The sequence below is a fragment of the Benincasa hispida genome, chromosome 12 (assembly GCF_027475165.1).
Source record: "Benincasa hispida cultivar pf3 chromosome 12, pf3_genome.v1.1, whole genome shotgun sequence".
Taxonomy (NCBI): domain Eukaryota; kingdom Viridiplantae; phylum Streptophyta; class Magnoliopsida; order Cucurbitales; family Cucurbitaceae; genus Benincasa; species Benincasa hispida.
In genome coordinates, this window is record NC_143489.1 from 64,836,185 (window position 1) to 64,862,862 (window position 26,678).

At 37.9% G+C, this 26,678-nt stretch overlaps 1 protein-coding gene across 1 annotated transcript; it reads left to right on the plus strand.

The window, feature by feature from the left end:
- The first annotated feature begins 2,381 nt into the window (after positions 1 to 2,381).
- LOC150032135 (uncharacterized) lies at positions 2,382 to 4,995 on the plus strand. The gene is made up of 5 exons (XM_090308408.1): positions 2,382 to 2,387; positions 3,122 to 3,397; positions 3,486 to 3,567; positions 3,654 to 3,708; positions 4,272 to 4,995. The coding sequence occupies exons 1-5, from the start codon at positions 2,382 to 2,384 to the stop codon at positions 4,510 to 4,512; spliced, it is 660 nt and encodes a 219-aa protein (XP_090164534.1). The 3' UTR covers positions 4,513 to 4,995.
- The last annotated feature ends 21,683 nt before the right edge of the window (positions 4,996 to 26,678 follow it).

Sequence of the window (26,678 nt, forward strand, 5' to 3'; positions counted from 1 at the left end):
CTATTCTTACCCATACAAATCAAAGGTCTGCCTTCATGAGCAAGAGTTCACAATTCACTCAAGATTCAGGCCATGTCACCTATGGTCATCCTAGTGGAATGTAAGTCTCTACTATTAATGATGTTATATAATGAGACTAACCATTTCATAGTCCGGTCTTATACAAACTCTTTGTATAGGATATCCCCGCTCACATGTCTCCACATGAATGATCAGGATCAGATCATTTGTAGCACTTTATAACACTTGTAACATCTACAAAACGAGTGTATCCATAGTGTCACAAGGATAAGGTACCCAACCTTATACATCTACGACAGACTGTTTAGGTTATTATTTAAACAAAATTCACCTGTGTGTCTCTACATACTTGTTTAAATTACATAAAATAACCTAGGATATTAGTTTATTGGATTGAGTGTATGCTCATAAAATAAAACTTGTTTTATTAATAACAATTTGTTTATACAATGTTTACAAACTACGAGAATACAAGATAGTTAGAACACCAATCTCAACAATCTCTCACTTGTCCTAAAGCTTAGGGAGTCTAATGTACAATACAAATAAAATACAAAATACAATAAACTAGGGCATATACTATACTCCAGTAACATCTCCCACTTGCCCTAGACAATATACCGCATATCCCATAGACCAAGACTTTCTAGATGACTCTCGAACACTTTAGTCGTGAGAGCCTTTGTAAACGAATCAGCAACATTATGCTTCGAATAAATCTTCATGACAGTCACGTCACCTTGATGCACGATCTTCCTAATCAAGTGATATTTCTTTTTGCCTCTACGATGGCTTCTAGGTTCCTTAGAATTTGCCATAACACCACTGTTATCACAATAAAGTGTGATGGGCAAAGACATATTTGGAACAACTTTCAAATCAGTAAGGAACTTTTTATTCCAAATGACCTCTTTAGCAGCTTCACAAGTAGCTACGTATTCGGCTTCCATAGTTTGGCGATGCATCCTTGCTTGATGCTTCACCAAACTATAGCTCATCCATTTAGAGTAAACACTAAATCTGATGTAGATTTTCGAGAATCCCTATCAGTTTGAAAGTCAAAGTTCATGTATCCTATAAGGTTCAAATCCTTATTTCCATACACAAGCATATAGTCTCTCGTTCTCCAAAGATACTTGAGGATTGTTTTGACCGTTGTTTAGTGATGTAGTCCTGGATTGGATTGATATAGATTGACAATCCCTACTGCATAGCAAATATCAGATTTGGTACATAACATTGCATACATAAGGCTACCAACAATCAATGCATAGGGAATTCATCACATTGCCTCAACCTCTTGAGGAGTCTTAGGACACTATTCCTTAGACAATACAATTCCATGCCTGAAAGATAATAAACCCTTCTCGAAATTGTGCATCAAATATCTAACAAGCATCTTGTCAATATACGATGCCTGAGACAAGGCCAACCTTTTGTTCTTACAATCCTTGATAATCTGGATCCCTAGAACAAACTGCGCCTCTCCCAAATCTTTTATTTGGAATTGGTCGGCCAACCATTTCTTTACATCAGTTAGAAAACCTACGTCATTCCCAATGAGTAGGATATCATCCACATACAGCACGAGGAAATCTACTGAGCTGTTGATGATTTTCTTGTAAACACAAGGCTTATTAACATTCTGATCAAAGTCCTAAGATTTGATCACAACATCAAATCTTATATTCCAAGATCGAGATGCTAGTTTCAGTCCATAAATGGATTGATTAAGCTTGCAAACCTTTTACTCTTGATCTTGTTCAATGAATCCTTCTGGTTGATTCGTGTAGATGATCTCTTCAAGATTACCATTAAAAAAGGTAGTTTTAACGTCCATCCATATTTCATAGTCATAATATGTGGCTATGGACAAGATGTGAACCCGAATCCTACTTTTCCTACTTGAATATGTTCATTGATGTGTTTGTTTGTTAAATGGGTTAACTTATGAGTTAATGTCAAATTGTAGGAATATTGGGTGAGGATTAAGGAAGTAAAAAAAGAAAGGTTAAACTTTGAAGCATGGCTCTCGGATGAGTTTATGTTAGCCTAGCAAGAGGGAAAAATTTGGCTAAGTGTTTCCATAGAGTTGCCTTATGCGTTGGTCTTGCTTTTAGAGGTTAGACGAGCTCTTGTGAAGGCCAAGTGTGACCGAGTGTGTGAAAGCTAGGCGTTGAAGTTGTGCACACCATGGTGGTCTAGATGGGTGCATGTGACCTATGCGTTGACAAGGTGTGCGACAACCAAGAGCATGTGAGGTTAATGAGCATGCGACAAGAGTGTGCTAGGCGTTAGCAAGGGTAGATGCAAGGCAAGGCTAGGCAATGAACCTAGCGCATGCGTTAAAGAGACGAGCGATGGCCGTGAGCTTGTGTGTTGAAGGCAACACGCGTTGATAAGGAGCCTTGGAGGTCAGCATGCATTGTGGGCGTGCGACAAGGCAAAACCTTGAGCGTTGGCATGATGAGGTGATGGCTTAGGCGCTAGCTAGGCATGGTGCGATGATCAAAAGCTTGACATGCGATGATGAGGGGTTGCATTGGTCAGCCTTGTAAGGTTAAAAGCTAAGTGATGCGATGGTGTTGAAGACCAAGAGGCCAAGGCGTCATGTAACACCCAAAAAGTTTGTGGTGGTGTAATTTCAATAATTTTTATTATTTGAGGGAGTTTTTGGAATTTTGGACATTTAAGTGTAATTGCTGAAGTTTAATTATTGTGGAAATTGGAGTTTTCATGTCATGTAATTCAATTTGGAAATTTATGGCAGGAATTAATTTCATTTTGGGAAGAAAAGGAATTTAATAGAATAAAGTGGAATAGGAAAAGAATAAAATAAAATAAATATATATTATTTTATTTTATTTTTATATTTTCCTTTCCTTTCCTTTCTTTTCTTTTTAATTCTTTCTTTCCCTTCTCCCTCCCCTCTCTCTTTCACACGACCAAACCTCCCTCTTCATTTTTTTATGCCTTAGCAGCTGTCGACCGTCTCCTCTCTAGCCGACATCGTGCGCGTCTGATCGAGCCGCCACCAGTTCATTGAAAGTTGCTCGTGGACCGCCGTTCGCGTGCAGACCGGTTCAACCTCGTCTGCTAGCCACGACTCCCTTTCGACCACCACAGATCTCGTCGTGCGGCCCTCCCCCTCACCCTCCTCCGTCCAGCCGTCCGAGTCGCTCGTCTGCCTCTCCCTGTGTCGTCCACTCGAGCCGCGCCACGCCATCAGTTGTCACCATTGCTCGTTCAGATTTGGTCTGCGCTGTCCGATTCGCCCTTCAAACCATTGTCTGCCGGCGTAGTAGCTGTTAGCTGTTTGATTCATCTTCCTCCACCGCCATTCCGTGGGGTTTTCGCACGAAACTTGGAATCATGGGTAAGATCTAAGGTTTGTGTTTTCTTGAATGAGTTTGGTCACCCATTGAGTTTTGGTCTAATTTAGTTATACTATTTATGTTGTGAAGCTTGGATTGAAGTTTCAAGGTGTCAGGAACCACTGTCCAGTAAGATTAGAGTTTGGCTTTAGGGAATCTTGGAGCGTGATTGGTAAGTAATGTGAACTTGGAGCTCTTTGAAATGGGTTAATATGCTGGAAATTTTGTTTTAAATTCCTAATTGTGGCTTATGAATAGATTGGTATCTCCGTGATAAGCTTGGAACAAATTTCTGGATCAACACATATTTTGGGTAAGTTGTTTTGTGGCGTTTGAAGTATTTTTGTTTTTGGAATTTAGTCCTAAATGTCGAACTTAATTTTGATTATTGATTTAAGGTGTGATTCCATAATTTTACTAAGTTAAATGAGGGTGTGGATTACTTTTTTGTTAGACTTGTCATCAAGGTAAGTAATCTTACTACTGGAACTACCCACAGGCTAGGCACTAGATGTATGCTAGCATGACAGATTGATATTATGACAGAATGATAGCGTGATAGATTGATAGTATGACGACCGATAGTATAATCGATGTATGTTTTCGTACGAGGATCTGAAAGATTAAATGCACATATAGACACTTGAATGCTAGCATGAGATAATGTTTTATTCCATGAGATTGTATTTGATCTGAGGATGACGAGATGTATATGTATGTTATAGAATCATGATGATGAGATGTATATGTATGTTATAGAATCATGTTATGATACTTGTGGTGTTGAGATCGTGATAATGTCCTCACTGATTAATTAGATGCCCATTAGAGGTTGTGTGTCCTTTGAGATTCACTAAAGGTGGCGGTTTTCTTCAGGATCCACCAGAGAGTGAGTTTCCTTCGGGATTCACTAGAGGTGGTGCTTTCCTTCGAGATTCACCAGAGGTTGTGTTTCCTTCGGGATTCACTAGAGGTGGTGTTTTCTTTCGGGATTCACCAAAGGTTGTGTTTCCTTTGGGATTCACTAGAGGCGGTGCTTTCTTTCGAGATTCAAAGGTGGTGCTTTCCTTCGGGATTCACTAGAGGTTGTGTTTCCTTCGAGATTCACAAGAGGTGATGTCTCCTTCGGGGTTCACTAGAGGTTGTGGGTCCTACGAGACTTACTAGAGGTAGTGGGTATACTTAACTACAGTAGGATGAAATTCAGTTATTCATGTATGAGTCCTATGAGGACTAGAGAAGTTTATATGTTCCACCAGAGGTAGGTATCTAGAGGACATAGATGCCTAGCTTGACCCTAGTAGTGGGGTTATTTACTGAGTATTTTATACTCATCCTTTCTCATGTTGTTGTTTCAGGTAAGGGTAGAGATTCACTGGCGATTGATAAGCAGAATCCATGATCAAGCCACTGGGACCAGTTTAATTGCTTCTGCGCATATTTAATGTTTCTTTTATGTTTTAAATTTTTCAGTTTTGAGATTTGAGACTATAGTTTAAGTTTTGTTTTTAGATTTATTTGTTTTTCGTTATGATTTATGGGTACCCTATCCTTTGAGTTTAAATATTTGAATTTAATGCAAATCTTTTTAATTACCTTATTTCATTAGCATTTATTTCACTATAAAAAGAATGTCGCTTTAACTTCTATGCATACATGCATTTAGTAACGGTCTTACTTGAGTCCTAGGGAGTCGGGTCATTACACGTCAGCCTTAAGCAAATGTGTTGAGTGAGGCATGAGATGGCACAAGCGTTTGTCCTAAGACATGTGTTGAGGTTGGCATGCATGAGAAGGTTGTTTTGCATTGAAGCTAGCTAAAGGCAAGGTTTGCGTTGATAGCAAGGGAAGCTGATCAGCCTTAACCATTGATTAAGAAAGGCAGCTGTGTTGGTTTAGTGGGATCAACCCACTAAGTGGTTGATGTGGCAGCTTATTAAGGATGCATGGCTGACATATTCAAGTATAAAAAGGAAAGCTGACTTCAAGAGACTGTTTTGAGCAAGCTACTCGAGCATTTGAGAAGATTTCAAATCCATTTGAAAGTTAAAGGAGTCTAGTTGATGGTGGGGAGTTGCCGGAAAAAGAAACCAATGGGAACTAGCTGAGAATTTGAAGAAATGGCAAGAAGGTTAAGCTCTCAGGTAATCCAGAGCCACTGCTAAATTTTTTAGGTTTCCTACCAAACCACAAAGAATTCTAAGCTAAAATTTTAAGGTAAGCATCTTGAGACATTTTTGAGAAAGTTTGTAGAAGGAAATTTCTTGAGAAAAGCTCTGAAAAATGAGTTATTTAACGAGTAATATGAATCTAGAATTCTTTGAACAAGCAAACAACTGCTTAAGTTGAACAAGCTAGCAGCTTGAGGTTGGACACATGTGTGCGGGCTGAAGCAAGCCTTGGCATGTGTTGGGGTTGTGATGGGGCTGTGCTCGCAACCACAAGTGTCATTGGCGCATAAGGGAAGGCCTAGGCGTTAACGTGCAACAAGTGGATGCCTAAAACAAGGAAAGGCCAAAGTTGAGGCATGCTTTGACACTAGTCTCGCCGCCTAGCCAAGCTTGAAACCTAGAATTTTCCTAAGTGTTGAGCACTTAGAAGGTATGCGTCAAGGTGAATTCTTTAATAAGAAGATCATAAGTTTATTTATGAAAGTTAGTCTCAAAAGGGAGACCTTTTCTGGTAGCTAAAGTATAATGTTGTGTCCACATGATTGACACCAATAGGGGAAGCTTATCATCCACTAAGGAGTTACCAAAAGCCACAAGTGACTAAGTGTTTATGATGTTTTTAGAAATTCATGTTTCAAATGAAAGATAAATCTCATGCTAAGTTATTTTACAAAGAGTTTTCCAAGCACATGTATGAATTTATGATTCCAACGCATGCTAGTTAAAGAAGTCATGAAGTATGATGTTTTCAAACGCATACCAACTCTTCAAAGTAAAGCTTTATAACATGTTTTAGTTAGAAACTATTTCAAGAACATGAGGCATGCGTTGGTAGTTATGTTTTGAGCTTGAATATTAAACTTAGCTCATGTTATTATGATTTAATCTTACATGATTTAGTAAAAGAGATTTTGATACATCAAGCTCGATACTGAAGGACTTAGAGAAGGTATCTGAGCAGTAGTACCTAAGGTATGACAATACTTAGCTATAACCACGTGCACGTAGGTAGTCTGACATCGAGGTATCGAGCAAAAGGATTCTCTCTCGACTAAGGTTAGATGTTGAAGGTTTAAGCAAAAAGGTTCACTCTCAACTAAGAATCAGTTTTAAGCTATATGTCCAGACATGTTATGATAAAATTTTTTCATGTTTAGTTGCTTGGAAATATTTTATATTCCAGTATACTGTTTTCTAGTATAGTTAGAAGCATGAGAACTATGTTTTATTAAGTCACTCATCGGGCTAGTAGTTCACCCCGTTTTACACGTTTCTTTTCCCCAGGTAGCGGTTAACTCCCCAGAAGATAACTCTGTTGCTGCTCTGCCACTCAAGAACAAGGACTCTAGTTTCTGAACCGTTTAGGTGTTTGTCTATAATTATTTGTATACATGTTTTGTGCATATAGGGACTAGGTTGTAAGTTAGGGCTCTTAAGATCTTGTAATAAGTTCACTCTTTTTATGTATATATGAAACCTTGATGGTTGTGGTTGTTGGTCGTTGAGTACTGTATACATGTTTGATGTTATCAGGGTTTCTAGGAAGGCTAAGTAGGTTAGTAGGCAGTAAGTGTCAACAAAAAGGCTGGTAACTACTGCAATCATATCTATTTCTAGGTTAAAAGGATAGTCTGGGAGGAGGTATGACCCAAGAGAATTCTGATAGACTTTAACATGACAACAAGTGAGAAAGCTTCTTCATAGTCCAGTCCCTCAACCTGGGTATAATCCTTTACCACAAATCTAGCTTTAAATGTTTGTACCTTTTCATCTACACCTCTTTTTCTCTTGTAGATCCATTTACAACCTTTAGGTTTTACCCCATTAGGTTGATCTACAAGCTCCTAGAAAAAATTGAAGTACATGGACTCTATTTCTTGATTCATGGCTTTAATCCATTCATCCCTGTCAACATCTTCCATTACTTGTTTATAAGATAATGGATCCTCAACTCCATCATCAGCTATGATGTCTTGGGCTTTTGTTAAACCCATGTAGCATACAGGTGGGTTTATAACCCTCCCACAACATCGAGGTAATCCCAACTCTTGAGATGGATTTATATGACTAGATGAACCCATATCAAGAACTCTTGGTGATGTATCAGCCTCTTTAACAACCCTTGTTGAAGTCTCAGTAGATTCATTAGAAATTTCATTTAAAACATTTTTGCTTCGTGGCTTATGATCCCTTATATAGTCTTCTTCCAAGAAGGTAACGTTTGTCGATACAAACACTTTATTCTCACTTGGATCAAAGAAGTACCCACCTCTCGTTTCCTTGGGATAGCCTACAAATAGGCATACTTTTAAACGAGGTTCCAACTTTTGGGGTTTGCCATTAGCACATGCGCTGGACATTCCCAAATTTTGAAGTGGCATAAACTACCTTTACGATCTCTCCATAACTCATACTACTTTTTGAGGGAATGTTGTTCAAAATATAAACTGCAGTCTCTACTACATATTCCCAAAACGAGTCAGGAAGTTGAGCATAACTCACCGAACCATATCCAACAGGGTTCTATTTCTCCATTCCGATAAACTATTCTGTTGAATTGTATTAGATGCTGAGAGTTGGGACGTAATTCCATATTCTATCATATAGTTTTGGAATCTTAAGTCCATATACTCTCCACCACGATTAGATTGTAGCGTTTTTATCTTTTTACCTAACAAGTTTTCAACCTCAATCTTGTACTCCTTGAACTTTTCAAGTGCTTCAGACTTATGTTGCATTAGGTATATATACCCAAATAAAAAATAATCATCTATGAAAGAAATGAAATATTCATACCCTCCTCGTGCTCTTACATTCATCGGAACACAGAGGTCTGAATGTATAAGCTCCAAGGTTTCTTTGGCTCTATAACCTTTTCTAGTAAAAGATCATTTTGTCATTTTGCCTTCAAGGCATGACTCACATACAAGTAAAAAGTCTTCTTCTAAACAATTTAGAAGTCCACTTTTTACCAATCTCTCAATCCTATTGAGATTGATGTGACCTAACCTTAAAGAGTTTAGTCAGTCATTCAAGTACCATTGGAGCTTCAAGCTACAGGTTCATAACATCCCCTTGGTAGCTTAATGGATTCATGTTGAGAATCATTTTTTGGGTTAGTTTGAAATGTTCAAATTAACAAGAGGGAATTTGATTATATATGATATAATTAAATTAATTAAATTATATATGATATAATTGATTTGATGTATTAGATACATTAATGGGAGGAATTAATATAAATATGATTTATATTAAATGCCATAAAGGAGAAAAAGAACTATGGTTTAAATATTATGTATGATGTGATATTAAAACTATAGATTATAAATATAATATGATAATTTAGTTATTATATTTATTTATAATAAAAACAATTATAAGATAATTGTAGTTGGTTATTTTTCTCTATTAACCGATTGAGTGGGAGGTTTTTATCAGTTTTAATAACTGATAGATAAAAGGAAAAACCGTTTCAATTTCTTAGAGAGGCAACATATTCAATCGAGGAAAAAGAAAATAGCTATACGATAGTTTTTGAGAGAGTGAACGATCAAGCATCGAGGCATCGAGTTTGCTAGACGATAGTTTATCGTTACCCAACGATCGAGTACCAAACAATGTATACGATAGGCTTTCTAATTCTCCCACTTACTCATATTTAAACGATCGTTCAGTTCCTCCTTCACTCTACCAAATTCATACAGAGCCCACACCTACTGGATTCTCACACCGAGAATACCAAGGTAGCCTCTTGGTAGTTTCGAGTTTGCTGTTCGAGGGTCGAAGATCGAGTGTTACTCGATTGTGTTCGAGGATCTGACAGTTCATGTTATTCACTAGTTGTTCGTTGCGTTCGTAAACTTGATCGAGATTTCTTGGACGCTTGATTGGTGTTGATCGAGAGAGTACTCGAATAATAGTTTCTCAAAGGTATGTTACTCGATTTCTTTAGTATTTTCCTTTAAAAGCATGCTGTAATTTACTCGATGATGCTTAACTATTCTTGTTTGATTGTAATTGTGTTGTTCTTTCACAATGGGTTTGGAACGATCTGCTTCCGCTCAACGATTCTCTTGCTTAAGAGTTCCTTCAATTGGTGTCAGAGCCAGGTTTATAGATGTACATGTGATGTATGTTTGTTTATATGTCATAAAGTATGCCATATAGCTTTCAAACCCGCCTTAGGTTATGTATTTATTCACGCATCATCTTTATATTATAAGAGTTATAATATAGTAGTTTGCATGATTAAATTACTTTAAAGCATGCTTATACATCATATAATATAAGAGTTATAATATATGCATGCATTAAGCGTATCCATGCATCATCTTTATATTATAAGTGCTATAATATAAGTGTATATGAAAGCATGTATGCTTGGTTCATTATAACTTATATAAGAGTTATATATAGTAATGAATGAACATTGCATGAGGCATGACACATAGGTTAATTTATAAGAGTTATAAATACCTAGTCTTGCTTAGCAATGTGGATGGTTTTAGTTGTTTCTTTTTATAAGAGTTAAAATAGAAATTATAATTAAAATCAATAGGAAAGACATACATGCAAACTTCGGTTTAACCATATTTTAAAAAGAGTTTTAAAATCTGATTGAGATAGACCTAAGATCACAATTCTAATGAGATTAGAAATTTAAGTTTAATCTTTTAATCGGTTTAATAGGATTAAATTGACTAATAAAAGATTAAATATGTATCAAATCTATCTATAAGGGACCTTTCGTCTAAGGCGGGTTCTGGCTAGTCTGGGGTATTTAAGTTGACAGAAACGGAACATCCCAATCCAGGAACCTACCTAGAAAGGTGAATTAGATAGATTTGCTGTATGCATGCAAATTTGATGATAGTCTATTAAAGTGTTTAATAAGACTTGATTTGAACTTGTTTAATTATCAAAAGCAAGAGTTGTCTTTTAGCAAATTAAACTCACACTTAGATAAAATTAGTAGCCAAATTGTCTAAATTAATGGAAAGAATGGTGTTTTGGTAGGTCAATACCAAGGTGAATGGAGAGAATGTTCATAATAAGTGGGAGCGGGACATGTGACAACATATCCCACGGTCTCTCTCATTGGGTTGGATAACGTTTTTGTGCATCGCCTCGAGGCACCCTGGGAGTGTCCCCCTAAGGGATGGTTGTATTTTCACAACTCTTTATCTGACCTCCTGTAATAATATAAAATTTATATCTTTATCTAAGTAATGCGTTGCTTACGAATGATTCAAGTTCTTTTTGATAAAGATATTGCGATACTACATTCTAAGTGTATGCGATGATGATATGCGTTCGTAGTATGCGTTTGTGTAGTGCGTGTCACAAGTTTTCTTGCGCTGGAACCAAGTATAATTCCAACGCAAGTTTCTCAGATTGACCTGAGGCCGAACACGGGGATTGTTGTTGTTAATGTGATACTAATGTGGTATATGTGACCGGTTAAAATAAAGAATAATGAATTGTGTTTGCAGAAAAGTAAATTGCGCTGAAAAGTAAGTTGCATTAAAGAATAAATGCGACGGTAAATAAAATGCGATAAAGTAAAGTGTTGTAAAATAAATTGCGGTGATAAAATAAATGTCTAAACTATTAATGATACAAGGTGAGGACTGGCTGTGAAGTTGTGCAAAAGAATCTAATGAATTCGGTGGCAAGTCTTGTGAATTAATTAGAAAGAGAATGGGTTGAGAGAAAGGACATCGCAAGTTAGTTAATCTTGCTGAGGACGCAACTAAGGTTCCCCTTTCTCTTGGCTTACACCTTTTAGTGATCGGCCACGTTTCCATATGTCTATGGTGAAACAGGGATGAACGTAATGAACGCAATGTAATGAACGCATTCTTCCAACCTTCTTTCGATAGGCGGAATAACATCTTCACTTCTACTCTCACTGGTGAAGATGTCGTCGGGCATGCTTTAGCTAAACTTAGTCTATTTCCTTAACAAGGATTAACTCACTTGCTTAATCCTTTCTCTTTACCCAGGGGATTAGTGACAAATGATGAAGAAAATGGATGATGAATGTGTGGAAAAGAACAGAAAGATGATAATGATTACGATAATGATATTGAAATCTAAAGATTAACGTTTGATACAGATGGTGAATGAAAGATTAAAGATAGATGAACACAGTAGATGAATTGGAAAATAAGAACAAATACGGAAAGAGTGTCAATGTCTTGACACAGATCCCGATCGGAGGCGTTGTGCTTGCCGGCATGTGGATGAAATGGAGTGGAAAGCTTCCCTCTCAGGCTTGCTTTCCAGGTAGAAGTTACCTCTTGCACATAGCTTCTTCTTCAGGAATGGAAATAATTTCGTGCTCGTAGACTTACCTTTCAGTCTTGTCTCGTCGTTCTCCCGAATTTTCTCTGGATTGTCTCTTCAGACCAGCCTCCTTCTCATTGAATTCGAGGAAGCTATTTATAGACCTTAGCTTCTGTATTAGTGGTCCCACTTTGAAAATCTGATAATTCCTGCCATGGCGTAGTGGAAATGTCCGCTCTGCTCCACGATCAATCTGTCAGAATCGTACAACAAAAAGTTGTACACTTGTCAGAAGTCCCCGCGAATGCGTTGCTCATCTCATCTTCGATCGATCGCCGCATGCGGTATAATTGTTTTGATCTCTTGTTGATTGTCGCATGCGGTGGAAATGCGTTGATCGCTCGAACCCATGATTGATCTTTTCTGTTCTTGATCGATTGTCGCATGCTTTGTGGATGCGTTGTTCATTTTCGTCCTCGAGCAATTATCGCATGCGGTGACCTATTTCCTACAAAACAAAGACTTGGACATTCCATTTTTCCATCGCAATGGGGTTAGTGGGTGTGTTCACGACACTTTACAATTTTCGTATTTCTAAGACAATTTCTATACTGTCGACGTAACTTTTCCTTCTTTTTGCCCCATAACCTAAATAAAATGGAATAAATAACTTGTATTTCTACAAGTTATCATCTCCTGAATAAGATAAGGTTGCTTTAGTCTCTTATCCTAATATGCTATTTCCCTACAGTGGGCGCATTAGGGTAGGACTCTAGTGTCACACCCCATTCCAGATTTTCCTTCTAACCTAGAACGAAGCGTGAAGACGTTAAATATCACTTCTCTATGTGACATCTAACGTCCCAACTCTTAACATATCCTGTAATCAAGATCAAACCCAAACTTCCAAAACCCATTTCCAAAAATAATCTATGTTCGTTGACAGAGTTTAGGAATTTGATTCAGTTTAAATCACAATACTGTTTAAAGAGATTTACAGACCAACAGTAAGGATTATTTAGCTATCACACCTCGTTCAAGATTTCCCTTCTAACCTAAAATTGATTTTCCAGCTTTTATTGACGGACAATAGATGACAGACAGAAGTCAATCAGGAAAGCCAACTCTTTCTTCAACCTCCAGCTCAGAAATTTCCAGATTTGGCCTCTGTTTTTCCAGTGAGCGTTTCAGACTTAAATTCATCATTTTTCGGCAATTTAAAGCTTAATTAGCCTATACAAACCTTTTACCCATCCTCTTAATTATCTTACCTCAAAGTTTGGACGTCCGAATTTCCCAAAAGCTCTCGGAATCGACCAAACTCTCCACAGTACCACTGTTTTCCCCGGCGAGAAGTTGCAGAAGTTTTAGAGCTTAAAATCAGAAACTCCAGCCAATAACGATCCAATAAAAGACCATAAAAGTCTAGAAAAACCTTATAAGTAACTTACCTTTAAATTTGGAGCTTCGAATTAGCCTCTAACTCCACGAATTTGCTAAAAACCCAAGCATCCTCTGTTTTCTCGATAACTCTATCGCCACTGTTTTTCTTCGTTTTCCTTACTTCGTCGGCCAAATTTCTTCAAATCAAGCCTCCCAAGAGCTTCTTCTTTACTTCCTCTTTAAGTTTCTTTGATTTTACCCAATTTTTCTTCACAAGAACGACCCTAATTCGAAAACAACTTTTTTCCTCTTCTTTGGTCAGCCAAACTCAACAAATTCGCAATTCCCTTTTTCTCTTCGTTTTCCAGCTTCAATTTTCGGTTTAACACTTGCCCAGATGATTAATCCTTATTCTCAAAACCATCCAATGAGAAATTTCAATAGAAAGCACCTCAATTTTTCCAAAATCTCTCAAATTCTCTTTTTTTCCTCTTCCTCTCGGTTTTCCTATTGATTCATCAATTTCCATTCAAAATTAGCTGTAACATCTTTTAAGAAAAATGTTAATAAACCTCTTAACTTACTAACCTAAAAATTTCAGCATCCAATTCAATTTCTATAGCTCGAAAACTTCAAAACACCGAACCCTACTCTGACTGTTCGAAATTCATTCTTAGCTCGACTTTTCCCTTAATTTCCTTTGATTTTCAGCTAGCTTTTCCCAATAAGTCTTAAAAAAAGCTAAATTTAATTTTAAAACTCATAAATTACCAAAATTTCACCACATTTCAAGATGTTGATTTTTTTTTTTACTTTGACTTTGACCATTTGACATTTGACTTTTACAATGGACTTTGACCTATCCTGGGCATGTCAAATTCATCATTGAATTTACTTTACATGCTTAACTTGGTTAATTACCTAAAATTATTCCTCCAATCCTTATTTCCTCTTCTTAAATGAAACAAACGTCAATCCAAATATTTTTATTTTTAATTATAAATCTTAACAGGAGATCCACATCAAACTTTATCTCAAGTCCCCGAGTTCAATCTCAACTATGTGCTTCTTAATATCCCAAGAAAAAGTAGAAGAAGAGAGGGCTTACAAGTTACTACCCCTTTTTTTAGGCTAATTAAGCTTTAAATGGCTGGAAAATGATGAATTTAAGTCTGAAACGCTCACCAGAAAAACAGAGGCCAAATCTGGAAATTTCTGAGCTGGAGGTTGAAGAAAGAGTTGACTTTCCTGTTTGACTTCTGTCTGTCATCTATTGTCCGTCATTAAAAGTTGGAAAATCAATGTTAGGTTAAAAGGAAAATCTGGAACGGGGTGTGACAGCTTGGTATCAGAGCATGATTTTGGGAAACCTAAGGGTTTTGGGTTAGAAAGTCAGCATGAGTTAGAGTTGCATTAGTAAGTTGCATTGGTCTTTTCACTAAGGTGTGTGATATATCATTGCATTGTATGAAACATGTATCATTGTGGCAAATGACAAAGGCAAGCATAAGAAGGAACTGTAAGCGCTACTTGTAAACCTGGGGTGAAAAGAAGAGTTTGGTGGCAAAACTATGTACTTCCAGGCTGAGATTGACCTAAAGGAAATCAATGGAGGGTCATTCAAATCAGGAAGGCGCTACAGGAAATAGTGATGGACAAGTTAGTCTAGAGAAAAGCTTTGAGATTGAATTCTTCAAAGCGTTTATAGCAACAGTTTTCACTAGCCAAGTTAAGAGAATGCTTCGGAAGACGAACTGTCCTATCCACAGAAAAGTAAAACTTGCTGTGAAGTTGAGAACTTATGATGCATGTTTGAATCAGTTATGAAGAAAAGGGAGAGATAAGTTGGGAAAAGTTTAAGGAAACTTTCCATGAAGAGGTTTATCCAAAGTCTCTTTAGTGAAAAATGGAAGTAGATTTTGAGGTTGGTACAGTGTTTAAAAACCAGATGGAGAAAAGTGTAAGGAATGATTTAAGTGTGCAATTGTTTAATTTGAAAATGACTGATAAATGTAAAAGGTCTGAGAATGGACTATTGGATGAAATTTGAAGCTCTGTCATAGTAGGTGCGAAGTGGAGAGATTTCTCAAAACTGGTAGTTTGTTAGGAAGAAGAGATAAAAGGAAAACAAAAAGGGATGTTCATGTGGGAAATTCCTCGAATACACCGCATGAACCGTTAAATAGGAGACTTATACTTAGAGTTATGAGTACAGGAAGTTTCAAGTCAAGGTATGATTGAAGAATGAAATCAAAAGAGAAACCAAGGGTCAGAAGACTCTATCTGTCCTATAGTTATATCTGAGAAGCCAGATATGACACAACCCAGAGAATTAGTAGCAAGTGTAGATGTACAATCTCATTATTCATCTTGTGGCAAACATCATTGAGGTCGGTGATTGAAAGGGACCCTTATTTGTAATAATTGTAGACAACGTGGTTGTTATAGGGAAAAACGTCCACAGCTGTTACATGGGGTGTTATGCAAAAGAATAATTTGTTGTTTAGGAGTTCATTGTATAGGATATTTGTGGGTTGGGTTCCTCTGTATTGTGTTGTTTTCTTCACTATGTGGGTTTGTTAGCATTAACGACATAGAGGTGTAGTTTAATATCTTGAGGTATCCAGATGTGGATGTAACACCTGAAATAACTTAAAGAAGTGGCAGGAGAATCCTTTAAGCTAGTATGCACTCGCTAAAGAAAGAAGACAAGTTATTATGGAAGGATAACACAAATGTTGAGTTATGTACTAGAAGTGTTAGTTAAAAAGATTGATTGGTGGTGTGAAAAAATTCCTATATATTTGGCCTAAGTTGTCTGGCTTGGTACATAGGACAGTATTGGCCTTTTCAGCAATATATAGGTTGGTTTTGGAAGAGTTTGAAAGAAAGTTGGGAATCCAACTATGGGAACCAGTGGATAAGAGTTACTCCTAACTGGTGTATTCTGTGTGATGCATTAATACATATTGGGTTTAAGAAAGGAAATTATTTGGTCTTAAGCCAGTACAGGTTATTATAGGAATATTAAAATTATTAGAGAGAGACTAAAGGCAACTCAAGATTGACAAAGAGCTATATGGCGGTGTGAGGAAGGATTGAGGAAAGAAATACATACTCCTATAACAACCAGTGCTGAGTAGAAAGAATTTTCTAACTAGTGGAACCTGCTATGTGAATGGAAAATGTGTGATGGAAGAAAATTGGACAGGAGGAATAGTATATAGTGGTAATGGATTTAAATTCTCCAAGTCCATATGTTGAATGAACAAGATGTGAAGGGAATAAAAGATTTGCACTTGGAGTACCTAATAAAGGAACTTTAAAATCCAAGCATGGAGGTACATCGGGTTCCGATTTGAATTCGAGTAAAGAAAATCGGGGAACAGAGGGATCTGTTTCTAGTGAGCAACTTAAAGAATCCGTTGCTAGTATTAGAAGGAGACCTTTATATTTAATATGAACCAGGTATCATTAGGAACCATGTTAGAATGAAACTCATACTTGTTATAAATGTGGACAACCTGGTCACCTTAAAAGAGAATGTCCACAGTTGATGGAAGTTTGTTACCTACAACTATTCATCTGACGACCTTACTTGAATTTTGAGGACAAAATTCTCAAAAAGGGGTAGTAACTTGTAAGCCCTCTCTTCTTCTACTTTTTCTTGGGATATTAGGAAGCACATAGTTGAGATTGAACTCGGAGACTTGAGATAAAGTTTGATGTGGATCTCCTGTTAAGATTTATAATTAAAAATAAAAATATTTGGATTGACGTTTGTTTCATTTAGGAAGAGGAAATAAGAATTGGAGGAATAATTTGAGGTAATGAACCTAGTTAAGCATGTAAATTAAATTCGATGATGAATTTGACATGCCCGGGATAGGTCAAAATCCATTGTAAAAGTCAAATGTCAAATGGTCAAAGTCAAAGTAAAAAAAAGTCAACATCTTGAAATGTGGTGAAATTTTGGTAATTTATGAGTTTTGAAAGTTGGCTTGTTTAAGACTTATTGGGAAAAGCTAGCTGAAAATCAAAGGAAATTTAAGGGAAAAGTCGAGCCAAGACTGAATTTCGGACAGTCTGAGTAGGGTTCAAATTTTTGAAGTTTCCGAGCTATAGAAATCGAATTTGAAGCTGAAATTTTGAGGTTCGTACGTTAAGAGGTTATTAACATTTTTCTTAAAGGACGTTCAGCTAATTTTGACTGAAAATTCGTGAATTAATAGGAAAACCAAGAGGAAGAGGAAAAAAAGAGAATTTGAGAGATTTTGAAAAAATTGAGGTACTTTCTATTGAAATTTCTCATTGGATGGCTTTGAGGTTAAGATTAATTATCTGGGCACGTGTTAAACCAAAAATTGAAGCTGGAAAATGAAGAGAGAAAGAAAATTGCGAATTTGTTGAGTTTGGCCGACCGAAGAAGAGGAAAAAAGTTGTTTTCTAATTAGGGCCGTTCTTGTGAAGGAAAATTGGGTAAAATCAAAGAAACTTAAAGAGGAAGTAAAGAAGAAGATCTTGGGAGGCTTGATTTGAAGAAATTTGGCTGACAACGTAAGGAAAACGAAGAAAAACAGTGGCGCTAGAGTTATCGGGAAAACAGAGGATGCTCGGGTTTTTAACAAATTCGTGGAGTTAGAGGCTAATTCGAAGCTCCAAATTTAAAGGTAAGTTACTTATGAGGACCTTCTAGACTTGTATGGCCTTTTATTGGATCGTTATTGGCTGGAGTTTCTGATTTTAAGCTCTAAAAATTCTGCAACTTGTCGCCGGGGAAAACAGGGGTATTGTGGAGAGTTTGGTCAATTCCGGGAGTTCTAGAGCAACTTGGACGTCCAAATTTTGAGGTAAGTTAATTAAGAGGATGGGTAAAAGGTTTGTATAGGCTAATTAAGCTTTAAATGTCCGAAAAATGATGAATTTAAGTCTGAAACGCTCACCGGAAAAACAGAGGCCAAATCTGGAAATTTCTGAGCTGGAGGTTGAAGAAAGAGTTGACTTTCCTGTTTGACTTCTGTCTGTCATCTATTGTCCGTCATTAAAAGTTGAAAAATCAATTTTAGGTTAGAAGGGAAATCTGGAACGGGGTGTGACATCTAGGGCCTAAAATGAGGGGTTACACTTACGCGGAATTGTTAAGGTTGTTAACAAATTCTAGACCGAAAAATGGTGACTGTTAGAGTCAATTACAAGAGGTTTTTCTGTCTAATGGATTAGAATGTCTCATCCTTGTGAAGGGGCACTTGATCACCCCACCAGTGACTTTTGTCTTGCCTCGCCAGGGCATCATTGCAAAATAGATGTCACTTCACTTAGGGTACAATAGAACTATTTTGCTAAAACCTAAAATTGGTGTTAATTGTGGTAATGCAAATAGACTTATTAAGTTTGTTCTTGTTTTTTAGCATATTTTAAAAAATGGCAACTGCCACTTTAGCTCTATTAGCCGCTGACAAGCTGATTGACGATAACTACGTTAGTTGGAAAGACACGATAAACACCATTCTAATCATTGATGACCTCTGGTTTATCCTTATAGAGGAGTGTCCTCCTACTCCACCTCAGAACGCCGCTCGAAATGTTCGAGAGGCTTATGTGAGATGGACACAGGGGAAGGCCTGAGCTTACATCTTAGCTAACCTAAACGACGTCTTAGCCAAGAGGCATGAGCCCATGGTCTCTGCTCGTGAGATCATGGAGTCCCTGAGAGGAATGTTTGGTCAGCCGTCCAGGAAGCTCAAGCATGAAGTTGTACAGTGCATCTTCAACTCCAAGATGGAGGAGGATACATCTGTTCGAGAACATGTTCTGAACATGATGGTCCACTTTAATGTGGCGGAGATGAACGGGGCTTGCATTGATGAGGGCAGGTAGGTTAGCTTTATTCTGCACACGTTGCTAGAAATGAGTTGATTACACTTCATAAGCAACGCTATTCTGAAGAAGGTTGATTACACCCTTACAACTCTCCTAAATGAGTTGCAGACATTCCAATCCTTGCTCAAAATCAAGGAGAAGATGTTGGTAAGTCAAATGTTGCTTCATCATCTAAGAAGTTCCATCGGGGTTCGACCTCAAAAACTAAGTCTACACTTTCTACTTCCAACACTAACAAGTGGAAGAAGAAGAAGGGTAGTAAGGGGAAGGGGAAGGCACCGGCTAACCCACAACCTACCACTCAGCGGGGTAGACGACCAAAGTTTGTTGAAAAAGGAAAATGTTTCCACTGAAACTAGGTTGGGCACTGGAAGCGGAACTGCCTATGTTGGTTAAAACAGAGGAAGAAGGCTAAGGCCAAGGCAAACAAGGTAAATGTGATTTACTTGTTTTGGAAACTTGTTTAGTGGAGAATGATGATTCTTCCTGGATTATAGACTCTAGGGCCACTAACCATGTTTGTTCTTCTTTTCAAGGGATTAGATTCTGGCGACATCTTGAAACTGGTGAGATGACGATGCGAGTAGGAACTGGACACGTCGTTTCAGCTGTGGCAGTGGGAGGCCTCTGTTGACATTACAAAATAGATTTTTCATTTTGAATGATGTGTATGTAGTTGCCAAGTTAAAGAGGAACTTGATTTCTGTAAAGTTGTTGCTTGAATGTAAATACACTATTAACTTTTCAGTGAATAAAGTGTTTATTCTGAAAGATGGTGTTGAGATATGTTCAGCTAAACTGGAAAATAATTTGTATGTGCTAAGGCCGTTAGCAACAAATTCCCTCCATAACCTAGAGAGTTTTAAAACTGTTGTAACTTAAAATAAACGACTGAAAGTTTCTCCTAAAGAAAATACCCAACTTTGGCACCTTCGATTAGAGATCATCAATCTTAATAGGATTAGGGGTTGGTGAAGAATGGACTTCTAAACGAGTTAGAGGAAAATTCATTACTCGTGTGCGAGTCATGCCTTGAAGGCAAGATGATTAAAAGACCTTTTACTGGAAAAGGTTATCGAGCCAAAGAGCCTTTAGAGTTAGCACATTCAGACCTTTGTGGACTGATGAATGTGCGAGCTAGGGGAGGCTACGAGTATTTCATCACTTTTACAGATGATTATTCGAGGTATGAGTATGTTTATTTAATGCAACATAAGTCAGAATCCTTTGAAAAGTTAAAAAATTTCAAGGTTGAAGTTAAAAATGCATTAGATAAATGGATTAAAACACTTCAATCTGATCGGGTAGAGAGTTTTTGGATTATGAGTTCCAGAACTATTTGATAGAACATGGAATCGTTTCTTAACTCTCAGCACCTGGTACACCTAAGCAAAATGGTGTATTGGAGAGGAGAAATAGATCCCTGTTAGACATGGTTTGGTCAATGATGAGTTAGGCTTCCTTATCGGACTCGTTTTGGGGTTTTGTAGTAGAGACTGCAGCTTATATCCTCAAATATGTTCCTTCCATATGGGTTTCTAGAACACCTTTGGAGTTGTGGAACGGGCCTAAAGCTAGTTTGCGTCACTTCCACATCTAAGGTTGCTCAGCACATGTGCTTGAGGCTAATCCTAAGAAACTAGAACCATGTTCGAGGTTGTGCCTATTTGTAGGCTACCCCAAAGGGATACGAGGAGATTACTTTTATGATCCTAAGGAAAACAAGGTATTTTTATCCACAAACGTTACCTTCCTTGAGGAAGATCATATAAGGGAGCACAGTCCAAGAAGTAAAATCGTGTTGCGTGAGCTTTCCAACGAAACTACTGAAACTTCAACAAAATTTGTTGAAGAGCCTGTTACATCAACAAGAGTTGTCTATGGGAGTTCATCTAGTAGGTCAAATCACCTCAAGAGTTGAGGGAGTCTCGATGTAGTGGAAGGGTTGCAAACCCATCTGTTCGCTGTATGGTTTAACTGAAATCCTAGCTATAGTAGCCGATGGCTGTTCGGGATGATGCCCTAAACTCTTGTTGGATCCTGTAGTTTGTAAACACAATTTTGAACAAATGCTTGTGATGTAATAATATTTGATATTTTCTTCACTGTTGTCTGTGGAACATTGGATGTTTTAATTACTTTACCAAAACCAATAAATTAAGATCCCTGGTTGTCGTTTGTAACTTACGCATGTATGTGGAGACTCTTGCCTTTGAGGGTGGTCCTTTGATTTGCATGGGTGTGAGAGGCAAGATCGCCGACTCAAATCTACCACTTTGAGGATTCATCTGATTTGGGAGCTAGGAACTCAGCCACACAAGATGGAATGCATTCCTTCCCCGAAGCAGGGGTAAGTAGATAGATTGCTTCTTTAAGGGCTGATTCTAGGGCTTGAACGATGTGGCGCCACTTCTCATGGCTTGAGAGGTGTCCACACATAGTAGGACTATGTTGTATTGTTCATTAGAGGGATCGGTGGTACTTAATGTGTTAGATGTAACTACAGAGGCAAAACGGTAATTGGCCCAATTGTACTTACGAGCATCTGTGAAGGGTTATCCTACTGTTGATTGGTTATATCCGATGGACACAGAAATACATCTATGGTGAGAAGAGTGCAACTGTCGGTCTTTAGTGGAATGCCTGGTAGTTAACGAATGGTGGATCTCGTGGCTAAAGAGTTTAGTCAGCTATTCACGGACTGTTGAAGCTTCGAGCCATAGGTCCATAAGGTCCCCTTGGTAACTTAATGGATTCAAGTTGAGAATCAGTTTTTGGGTCAGTTTGAAGTGTTCAAATTGACAAGAGGGAGTTCGATTATATATGATATGATTGAACTGGTTAATTATATATGATATAGTTGACATGATGTATGAGATACATTGATTGGAGGAAAATGATATAAATATGATTTATATCTAGTGGAGGAGAAAAAGACTATGGTTCATATGTTGCATTTGATGTAATATTAAACCATAGGATATAAATATAATAAGATTATATTTATTTTTTAATTTTAACAATTATGGGATAATTGTGCTGGCTTTTTCTCCATAACCGAATGAGTTAGTGGGAGGTTGCATTCAGTTTTTGTAACTGAAGGATAAAATGAAAAATGTTTTCATTTTGCAAGGATCAGACATTCACTCACCGATTGTGTATACTGCCTATCGTATAGCAAATCGAGATCCTACACGACAGCTCAAAGTTTCAAATGATCGTATACACGCGTGCGGTTTACTAAACGATAACTTAGGATTATCTAAATGATCGTCTAGCTATTTCTAAACGATTGTGTGCCTGAGCATTTACTAAACGATCATGTATATGATCTCGCCCCTTTTACTACACAATCGTGTACCTCTACCTAAACAATCAAGCATCGTCTATACGATAAACACCCGATATCTCCCACTTGCTTGGTCGTGGTAAACGATCATCTCTTTCTCCTTCCTTCTACCAAATCTAATAGAGCCCACACCTTCTAGATTCTCACTCTGAGAATACCGAGGGTTCCAAGTGGTGGTATCTTCCTTGCTGCCAAGTTCGTGAGGAGTCCGTTCGTGGGTAGACGACAACGATTTGGTAGACGATAGCGTGGACGATCTCAGCGAGAGCGAGAGGTACAGTCCTTGGACGAGAACGAGATTTGAGGCGAAGAAGGGTTCTTCAACTGGTATATATCTTGCTCTCTTTGTTATTTAAACTTCAAAGCATGTCGTAATTTATTGTTAAATGCATAACTAGTATATTTGATTGTGAATGTGGTAATTCTGTCACAATGAGTTTGGAACGATCTTCCTTTTGCTTAGAGGTATTCTTTGATATGAGTTCCTTCAATGGCGAGGTTGAAGATATATTTTCTTACAAGAAGGCAATGGAGGATGTAGACAGAGATGAATGGGTCAAAGCCATGGATCTCGAGATAGAGTCTATGTACTTCAACTCAGTTTAGGATCTTGTAGATCAACCTGATGAGGTTGAACCTATAGTTTGCAAATTGATCTACAAAAGGAAATGGGGTGCCAATGGGAAGGTAAAAACCTTCAAGACTAGACTTGTGGTAAAGGGTTACATCCAGGTGGAGGAAGTTGACTATGACGAGACTTTCTCACCTGTTGCCATGCTTAAGTCTATCTGCATCCTCCTATCCATTGCCTCATATTATGACCATGAGATATGGCAAATGGATGTGAAGACTTCCTTTCTAAATGGTAATCTTGAGGAGAGCATTTACATGAACCAACCCGAGGGATTCATAGCCCAAGGTCAAGAGCAAAAGGTTTACAAGCTGAATCGGTCCATTGGACTGGAACAGGCATCTCGATCTTGGAACATAAGGTTTGTTACTATGATCAAATCTTATGGCTTTAACCAAAACGTTGATGAACCTTGTGTTTATAAGAAAATCATCAACAGTTCAGTAGTTTTTCTAGTGTTATATGTAGACGATATCCTACTCATTGGGAATGATGTAGGTTTATTGACTTCAGTTAAGAACTGACTAGTGACCCTATTCCAAATGAAAGATTTGGGAGAGGCTCAGTTTGTTCTTGGGATTCAAATCTTTTGGGATCAAAAGAACAAAGTGCTAGCATTGTCCCAAGCATCGTACATTGACAAGATGTTGATCAAGTACTAGATACAGAACTCCGAAAGAGACCTTTTGTCTTTTCGGCATGGAGTTACATTATCTAAGGAGCAGTATCCTACGACACCTCAAGAGGCTGAGGAAATGAGATGGGTCCTCTATGCATCTGTCGTTGGCAGTTTGATGTATGCGATGTTATGTACTAGACCTGACATTAGCTATGTTGTGCGGATAGTCAGTAGATATCAGTTTAATTCAGAAGAGGGTCACTGGACAACCATCAAGAACATCCTCAAGTATCTGGAGAGAATAAGGGACTACATGCTTGTGTATGGTTCTAAGGATTTGATTCTTACAGGATACACGTACTTTGATTTTCAAACTGATAAGGATTCTCGAAAATTCACTCAGGATCAGTGTTCACTCTTAACGGGGGGGGGGGGGGGGGGGGGGGAGGGGGGCTGTAGTATGGCGAAGCACTAAGCAGGGTGCATCGTAGACTCCACTATGGAGGCCAAGTTTGTAGCGGCTTGTGAAGCTGCTAAGGTGGTCGTTTGGCCTAGGAAGTTCCTGACTGATCTGGAAGTTGTTCCAGACGTGTCTAGACCCCTCACCCTTTATTGTGATAATAGTGGTGTTGTTATGAATTCTAGAGAGCCTTAGAGTCACAAGCGCGACAAGTAAAAAGAGCGAAAATACCATCTCATCAAAGAGATTGTACATCGAGGGGATGTGATTGTCACGAAGATAGCTTCGGAGCACAACATTACTATGTTGGGGATGATGCCCTAAAGTCTCGTGTCCTGTAGTTTGTAAACAGTTTGTACGAACGTGTGTGATGTATAATATATGATATTTACTTCAAATATTGTCTTTGTTCATTGAATGTTTTATTTTCTTTACCACAAACCAATAAACTTAAAATCCCTAGTTTTCTTTATGTAACTTAAGCATGTATGTGGTGACATACAAGTGGATAATGTCTTAAGTGATAACCAAAATGGTCTGTAGTATATAGATATAGGAGGGAAACCTTATCCTAGTAACGCTACAGATGCGGCCCACTTAATGGAATAGTTACAAGTGTTGTGACTTATCACAGCTGGTTTGATCCTGATCATTCGTGTAGGCGATATACGAGCGAGGGCGTCCTATACAAAGAGTTTGTATAAGACATAACCACAAAGTCTTAACATCTCGTTATATAACGTTGTTCATGACAAAGACTTCAGTTCACTAGGATGACCATAGGTAACATGACCTCAATCCTGAGTGAGTTGGGAAGTCCTGCCATTGAGGACGGTCCTTTGATTTGCATGGGTGCGAGTGGTCAAGTCGCCGACTCAAACCTACCACTTTGGAGATTCGTCTGATTTGAGAGCTGGGAGCTTAGCTACACAAGATTGAATTCATTCCTTCCCCGAAGTAAGGGCAAGTAGATAGATAGCTCCCTTAAGGGCTGATTCTAGGGCTTGAACGATGTGGTGCCACACATCTTTTCATGGCCCGAGAGGTGTTCACAGTAGTTGGACTATGTTGTATTGTTCATTAGAGGGATCAATGGTACTTAAGGAGTGAGATGAAACTATAGGGGCAAAATGGAAAATTGGCCCAGCTGTACTCATGAGCATCTGTGAATGGTTATCGTACTCATGATTGGTTATATCCGATGGACACCGAAATATATCTGAGGTAAGAAGAGTTCAGCTGTTGGTCTTTAGTGGAATGTCTAGCAGTTAACGGATGGTGGATCTCATGGCTAAAGAGTTTAGTCAGCAATTCACGTACCGTTGGAGCATCGAGCCATAGGTCCATAAGGTCCCCTTGGTAGCTTGGATACAATTTGAGAATCAATTTTTGGGTCAGTTTGAAATGTTCAAATTGACAAGAGGAAGTTCGATTATATATGATATAATTGAATTGGTTAATTATATATGATATAATTGACTAAATGTATGAGATACATTAATTTGGAGGAAATTATATATAAATATGATTTATATCAAGTGGAGGAGAAAACACTATAGTTGATATATTATATCAAACTATAGGTTATGAATATAATATGATTATATTTATTATTTTATTAATTGGACGGTTATGAGATAATTGGTCACGTTTTCTTCGAATTCATGCGTTAGTGGGAAAGTTCAGTTCAGTGTTAGTAACTGAATAATAAATGAAAATGGTTTTCATTTTGCAAAAGATACGCATAATTGCTCACGGTGTGTTAAGTATTCGATTGCATAGTATTTGAGAGCCTATACGATAGCGCATCGCGTTTAGTAAACGATTGCGCACCCGCGTGCCATTTCCTAAACGATCGCTTACCATTTCCTAGGCGATCGCTTAACGCCTGAGCTGAACTAATTGATCGTATAGACGATCACCTAGCTTTATTACACAATCGTGTACCGCGCACTAAACGATCAAGCACCTAACTATACAATAGTCTTTCCATTCTCCTATTTGCTTGATCTTTTGTACACGACTGTCTTTCCTCCCCACCTCTACTAGTTCCATCTAACCCCATCCTTTGGATTCTCACTCCGAGAATACTGAGGCCTCCGAGTGGTGGTGTCGTCCTCGTTGCCTGTTGTTCTTGCGAAGCTGTTCGTGTAGACAACCAGGGTGTTACTGGACGATTGCTTGCTGGTCTAGCGAGAGCGAGAGGTCGTTCGTGGAGAAAGTGAGATTTCAAGTGAAAAAAAGTCTTCAACTGGTATGTTCTCTCAGTCTCTTGTTTATTTATCCTTTAAGCATGCCATTAATTTAGTGTTGTTAATGCAAATCTGTATGTCTGAATGTATATGTGGAAATTCTATCATAATAAATTGGAAAGATCCGCTTTCGCTCATAGGTACTCTTGTATAAGAGTTCCTTCAATTGGTATTAGACCCAGGTTTCTGATATTCCAAATTCATTGCTGCAAAGAATAACATTTACATTCTCGGTGGGTGCAACATA